This window comes from Prunus avium, chromosome 2 (assembly GCF_965620075.1).
Source record: "Prunus avium chromosome 2, drPruAviu1.hap1.1, whole genome shotgun sequence".
Classification (NCBI taxonomy): Eukaryota; Viridiplantae; Streptophyta; class Magnoliopsida; order Rosales; family Rosaceae; genus Prunus; species Prunus avium.
In genome coordinates this window covers 34,774,956-34,782,257 of record NC_142285.1, presented here as the reverse complement: position 1 = coordinate 34,782,257, position 7,302 = coordinate 34,774,956, and the positions used below count along the sequence as shown (strand labels likewise).

The following is a 7,302-nucleotide window of genomic DNA, read 5'->3' as shown; positions in this document are numbered from 1 at the left end:
GTTTAATTTCTTCGTTTCCACTCAATCAATAAAAACGACCCCGTTCAATATGTCGTTTTCTACCTACACCTTTAACGATGGATTTTTACTAATCATTTATTTACTCCGCCTTTTTCCAAACATTAAAAATATTAAAACGACTATATTTGGGTCAAACACGTCATATTTTACAATTTTATTAGAAAATTACTTTTAAACCTGTCGAAGTAGCGTGCGAAGATGAGATAGAATCATGATAGGTTTTAAAATAAGTTTAATTCTTATTAGCTTCGTGAATTTACAAATTACACAAACTTCTCATTTTTTTAAGTAGCATCTTTATTAGTGAATATTTACCCTCGCATTCGAGATTAGAGTTCACATCTCGAGTGCATAAATGGAAACTACTCAATTTATATTAAACTAGACTTGTTTTTTTTAATTCCACTAAAAGATAGATGTGCAAGTCATGTAATGTATGTGAAAAATGCCAGGGATGTAGATTGGTGTTACAATCAATGCAACATCGAGCCCAATCCAAGTTGCAAAGTTTTAAGCCCCACATTTTCCAACATAGGGGAACTCCACACACTATGCTCAATTTTTGTCATAAACATGGTGGGTTGTTGGATCAAAGTTCAAATCTGTTTGCTTTAATTTCATCAGTTCTTTTTTGAAATACAATCGATCTTCTAAACTATAAAAAAAACAATGGGGTTTCTCACACACATTACCAAAATGTTATAAGAATTCGAACCTGAAACTACTGGTATGCAAATTAAAGGTCTTTTCCATTGAACTATGCCCCATTGGCATAATTTCATCAGTGTTTTATTTATATCTTAGCCTTTTTTTTGTTGAAATATATTACTCTTATTTTTATATAAAGCCAATAAGATAAAAATAACCATTATATCAGTCACCATTGTACAAAATAATATGTCTAGTAACAAGTTTGCATGATACGTATGGATTTCGAGTGATTGACTCTCTTGCACTACATGAGAGAGTGAATTGAGAGAGCCTTTTTTTTTTTTTTTTTTTTGGATTTCTTAATTAAGAACAATTATACATCCCTAAAATAAAAGGCATTCCTATATTTTGTACCAAATAGGCTGGACCAGATGGCCAGAGGTCCAAGGATCTTGTTGGGAACAATTGGGCCTCATTTCCAAATTTGTTAGTTTGAAATGGAGGGGCCTGCTTATCCAGGCTTAAGTTCTCCTATTTGATACTTGACACCAAGAAAAAAAACAAAAACAAAAACCCATAACACGAAAATCCCCTTTTCTATTAAAAATGTATGTTCCCTTATTTTCTTTTCATTTTATTTTGGTAGCTTTGATTTATAGGTTGGCTTGATTTGACTTGACTTGACACTTCTGAAAAACTAAAAATAAATAATTTTTGGGTGAGGCGGTCACATGAATTTCTCGTTAAAGAGTGCGCTATTATGAGTTATGTATGTTTGTCTTTATTAGCTAGTTACCAATAATTTGATGTTATTACAAGTCAAGCGATAAAGAGTAGTTATTCTGGCATTTAAAGCCATGTGTCCGATCACCTTATTCCAAACATCGCTTATATAAAAAATAATTTGATACCATTACGAATCATCGATGATAATGAGGCCATATGGTTGTTGATAATTTTATTATACATTGTGGCCATGCCAATATAATTGGGCAATAAAACAATAATAAAATATAAAATAGAGATACTCAAAGTAAAATCATGATAATTTGGGTTGGCAAGAAAATGAATGCAGATGATAGTGATAGATACACATTGCCAAGAAAATTAAGGCAGGTACGGGCAGTACAGTGAATGATTAATTAGGAAGAGAAGCAAGTATATAGAAAACATGTGCACATGAGTTCATGGCCCATTTTGTACGTTAATCCAATAATACGTTATCTGATTGCAACCATTGAGACTATGACCCAAAAATAATATACTTATTAATTATAATTCTTTTTGCCATAACTTGATGTGCAGCTCTTTCTAAAGCGACATGTAAATGTGCACTAGTAGGAGATAATAGGAATTTTTTTTGTAGCTAATACATATTAAGTTTATATACAAATAATTATTGAATTCGTTGTAAATGATGTATCGAATATACGATTCAAATTGATATTCTAACATAAAAGGAACGGATCGATGTGTAAGAGTGTGAGAAACAAGTTGATAAACTGAATTAACTTTTTTTTTTCCTTTAAAAGAATAAGAAAGAAAAAGGAAACAAGAGAAAAACAGCAACAAGGACAGTTGATGTAATTGAATAGGTGCAAAATGGTGTCTGCATCATGAATCACACTTGATTGAAAAGAAAAGAGGTATATTTCAATATGAAAAACAAAAGAAATTGAATAGGAACACCAATGGTGGCTTTGATAGAAAAATCCAAATAAAAGGTCAATGAAGGAGAAGCCCACATACATTATAGAGAAGATAAGATTACATTTTAAGTCTGTGGGTGTGCATGCTTAATGGGGGTGTGAAAGGGGAGACAAAGATCAACCAGTTTTGGGTCCCCTTGCTCATCTCCCTTAAGCATTACCTTCCCCCTTGAACAAAACTCAATTTGACAATTTGACATGAAACAACATCATTCTCTCTTTCAAATCAAACCTTTATGTGACCATTTGCAAAGGAAATATCTTATTTTCATGATTTCTTTTCATTCTAATTAATTTCTTCATATTTGAACCCCCAAATGCAACCTAAAAACCAGGACTAATTTCTTCATATAGATATACCCAATTGCCTAACCTATATATAGTTAGGCAGATACTTTTAAGTGGGTTCTTAAGGCAAAGAATTTTCTCTTTCTTTTCTTTCTTTAATGTTTGCACTCTTTTTAGGGCTAGTTATACTTTACATCTCTTTAGAGTAGGGTATACAAAGATTTCGTGTCTATTTTTAAAAGGTAACAAAGCCAACTTTAAAAGTTACGAATTGTTACATTATTGGTACTTCTTTCGTCAGACTATCAAATTAACCATTGATTGACTCCTTTTAAACACAACAAGATTCGAACCTACAACTTACCGCTTGCACCCTACTCTAGTGTTACTTGAGCTAGAGCTCATGGCTTTTTTCTATTAACAATTTACTAAGGTAGGAAGGTCCTCAAAATTTTTAGTATAAAAAAAATATTTGTGATTATAGAAAAGCCTATTATTTTAAAGAAACTCAATTTCTTTTCTATAAGAGGTCCACTACTCTTTTTGCAAGAGGCCAAAAAGCCACTATTATAAATTATAAAACAACAAAAAGTTACACTTTATTATTTTTATTTTTGTTTTCCTGTAAACCTACAACTATGAGTGTACATGAAAATGCCTCATCACAGATTTTCTCTTTGGGGGAAGGGGGGGCCTAAACAATTTTCCAAATACTGGCCCTGCCAAGGAAAATGCATCTCACACAATCTGGCACCACAATTCTCAAGCACCAAGCAAATTAATTTGTTCTTGTCCCTCATCTCATCTGTCTGCACAAACCTCTTGAATCTTCTATTGACCACCATTTTCTCTCTTTGTATTTTATTTTCTTTTTCCTCCTCCTGACCATGACTGCTGGTCTACCAGCAAAAGACCAGAGACCACTTGTTGTCCACCAGATAGCAAAAAAAATACTTTATTTGGGCCAAGTGAGAATGATAAAGGAGCAGTTGGGGCCATCAGTTGTCTAGGCCTGCCCTAGGCAAAGCCAAATTAGGGTTGCCATCAACTCTCAGTTGAAGCTGTGTGCGCATCAGCATCAGCATCAGCATCATCATCTTCGTGCAGGTGCACTGCAGCCTCTGGGGCTTTTTTTTTTTTTTTTGGTTGGGAAATTGATGGAGATGGAGCCCTAACCCTTGCCATGATGCCTTGTTGGTTGGCCAGGGGTCTTACCACCGACGCCTATTTGTCTTGTCCTTTAATTTCTTTCTCTACTGATTGATGATCATGCATTTGGCCTAGCTAGCTTACTCTTCTTATGGACCTTTGATTTTGCTTGTCCTCCCCACAAACCTTATCATGGACTTGTTCAAAGTGGGCATGCCCCACTCTCTCTTTTATTCATTCCCTTCCCTCATTAATTTCAATTATGTGTGATGCTTAATTATTTCATTAAACTAGCTTATCCACATTATCCATGTTATTAAGGACAAATATTGTCACTTAAAAGGTTGGTAAAGTAATCATTCATTCCCTACTTACGAGATTTTTGACATGTTCAATTTTCTATATAACATGGTTATCACATTACACACGCATCATGTGTGTCGTCTATTTAGGTATGCTTAAACTATTAAACAATGACTAAGACATTGAGATTTTGACCAAAAGAGAGTTACAATTGTTAAGTTTAAGAGAAAATCATCTTGGAAAAGTCCATCGCATCCCTATTTCATCAAATTGAAATTTACAACCTAAGATTACTAATTCATTCTCTACTTCTAAGATTTTCTATCATGTCCATTTTCTTCGTGTCACCATCATCACATTACACATGCATCGCGTGTATCATCTAAACAATGCCTCGAGATATGAATATGATCAACAAGTAATCTACCCTTAAAAACCAAATTTTTCTAAACCAAAAAGTATTAGTCTTGCGCAATGTTTTAATCATGGTGTTCCACTGAATGAATGATAAGCTAAGCATGTTGAAATTTTGATTAAAGGTGGAAATTCTTCAACAACTACAATCATAAATTACTGTTCCAATGACCACGTCAAGGCAGAAATAATCCGTGAATGATTGAACCAAAATAAAAAAATAAAAAGAAAGTGAGGGTATATTTTAATAAAAATGTACCAAAACTCCATATTAAAAAAAAAATAGTGACAAATTAGCACCCAACCGAAAGGGGAAGAGAAAAAAAAACACAGCTACAAGGACCCATAATTTAATTAGATTAGCTGATAATGCCTTTCATAATCCACTAATACAGTATTATAATCGCTAATGCACCTTTAAGCCTTGATTTCTGAGCAAATTATTGATCTGCAGGGTTCTGATATACTAATTTAATCCGAGTGAGAGACCACACGCATAAGCATGAAGCACATATTCATTAAATAAGATTGCGTTAATCGGGATACATTAATTTAATAAAATTATGAAAGTAACAGACATTGTCTCGCCTTCTCAGCATTACGTAAACCATTTAATTTCTGCAAGATTTACACGTGCACTAAATAAGTAGATGCATGCTGAAAATATATTCATGTTTATTGGCAGTCTTCGAACTTAAAAAAAGGTATTTGTAAGGCTATTACGAGAGATTCTTGCGTCCGGCTGCTTAATCGGATGCTGTCATAATATTATGTGAGTGTCTCAGTTATTCGGTATGTATATAAAATAATTAAAAACTTACAATGATTACATTTTTTTTAAGAAACGTACAATAATTGGAAGAAATGCATGAAAAGATGTCACACTAAAAATTTTAATTTTGAGTATCAGATATTTATGTACGTGATAACTATTCAAGCATATGCATAGGACCCAAGGGGGCACATGCCCTCTCGCCATTATTTTGATTCCATAACTAACATACTTCTACTGTAAAATTGGATACAGAATTTCTCTTAAATTCTTAGACACCCCACCCCTTTCACTCTTACTCTGATCGATGTCTAAATTTCTTTTTGAGTTGCATATATTTTGTTGTTAAGAGATTTTTCTTATAAAAAAAAAAAGTGACCACATTACGAATTTTGTACCATTTATTATAGAAAGTTGCTTTGAATTTTTTTTGAGGTGTCCCACTTACTTAAATTCATGGCTTCATCATTGCATTTATATTTGATTTTTTAAAATCAAAATCCCATATTCTAAAATAATAACCGAATCAAAGATGATGGTAGAAAGCAAAATATCGGATTTTAAAATTGAATAACTAATAATCAAAGAAGAAAACCCATAAATTAAGCTATAGAATTACAAGGGTAAAGCATTGCCTTCCATTTTGCCAACAAAAATGAAGAGGGAAATTGTGGTCAATGAAAACTCTCATGGTCAATAATGATGAGATATACCAAATGCCGCCCAAACAGATAACAAGGTTAATGACTCAATTATGATATGACAGGATAAGTACAGTTCTCTCAGTACTTAATTAATCCTTAATTACATTACTCACAGTAATTAACCAGGTAGATTAATAGCACACCCACTTCCTATCTCTTTCCTAATTTCACCACGTGACACGTGTGCAATTCCAGCATCTCATGCGAGCGGGTCAAGCAGAGTCAAAGTAACCCACACGGCACAGTGAGCGGCATGGCCCACTCAAGCCATCCCGCCAATCACAGCTCAGATTCAAGCGGACCCCGGATAATCCGGAGGGTTACAGTCGGTGACTCTATCAAAGAAAGAAGGACCTTCACAGCCGAAACAGAAGCTTCCACTTATGGCCTTCCCTATTTCGGCATTCTCTCGCTCTCTCGCTCTCTCTCTCTATAAAAGCCTTCGCCTTCAGGCAAAGAACCCCAGTCTCTCTCTCTCTCTCTCTCTCTCTCTCTCTCTCAAAATAACCCACTTTCTCTCTCTAGCCTCCATGGGCTTCCCAGTGGGATACACAGAGGTCTTCTTTCCCAACATCTTTCTCCACACACTCTCTCTTCTGGGTTTCATCAGAAACCTCATTTTCTCGCTCTTCTATTTTCTGGGTCTCTCCGAATTTCTCGAAACCGACGTCGTTTGGCCAGAGACCAGGACCCGTATGCCCGAAAACCCGCCCGTATCGGCCCTCCTGATCCGGGAATTCCTGCCCGTGATTAAGTTTCGGGACCTACCCGGAGACCGACCTGAAAACTGCGCCGTTTGCCTGTACGAGTTTGAGGTCGAGGAGGAGATCAGGTGTTTGACGAATTGCAAGCACATTTTTCATAGGGCGTGTTTGGACCGTTGGATGGACCATGATCAGAAGACGTGCCCTCTTTGTAGGACGCCCTTCGTGCCTGATGAGATGAGCGATGAGTTTAATCAACGGCTCTGGGCTGCCTCTGAGATTCACCATGAATTTTACAGTGAGTACAGTTCGGTTTGAGGCTGCAGGAATTTGTGGTTTTTTCACTTTTTCACTTTTTAATTCCGGTGGCATGCTGCGGAGGCAATGAAATGTATATATACATGAAAAATTTGGTACCTAAATACATGAAAATTTGGTGCCTTATTTGAAGAAGAAGAAGAAAAAAAAGAAGACAGAGAAAAGAGAGAAAATTTTGGATAATTTCTCTTTGTTTTTGTATATTTTTTATATATTGAAATACAAATGCTATGATATTCTCTATCTTTTTTATTTTTCATTTTTTCATG

At 34.9% G+C, this 7,302-nt stretch overlaps 1 protein-coding gene across 1 annotated transcript; it reads left to right on the top strand.

Annotated features, from left to right (window-relative positions):
• Window positions 1-6,437: 6,437 nt before the first annotated feature.
• Window positions 6,438-7,276, top strand: LOC110751744 (brassinosteroid-responsive RING protein 1). Its single transcript, XM_021952248.2, has one exon. It carries the CDS (start codon window positions 6,542-6,544, stop codon window positions 7,031-7,033), a length of 492 nt encoding a protein of 163 aa, XP_021807940.1. The 5' UTR covers window positions 6,438-6,541; the 3' UTR covers window positions 7,034-7,276.
• Window positions 7,277-7,302: the final 26 nt, after the last annotated feature.

Coding starts and splice junctions, on each gene's coding strand:
- LOC110751744 (XM_021952248.2), top strand. CDS start 6,542: ATGGGCTTCCCAGTGGGATACACAGAGGTCTTCTTTCCCAACATCTTT.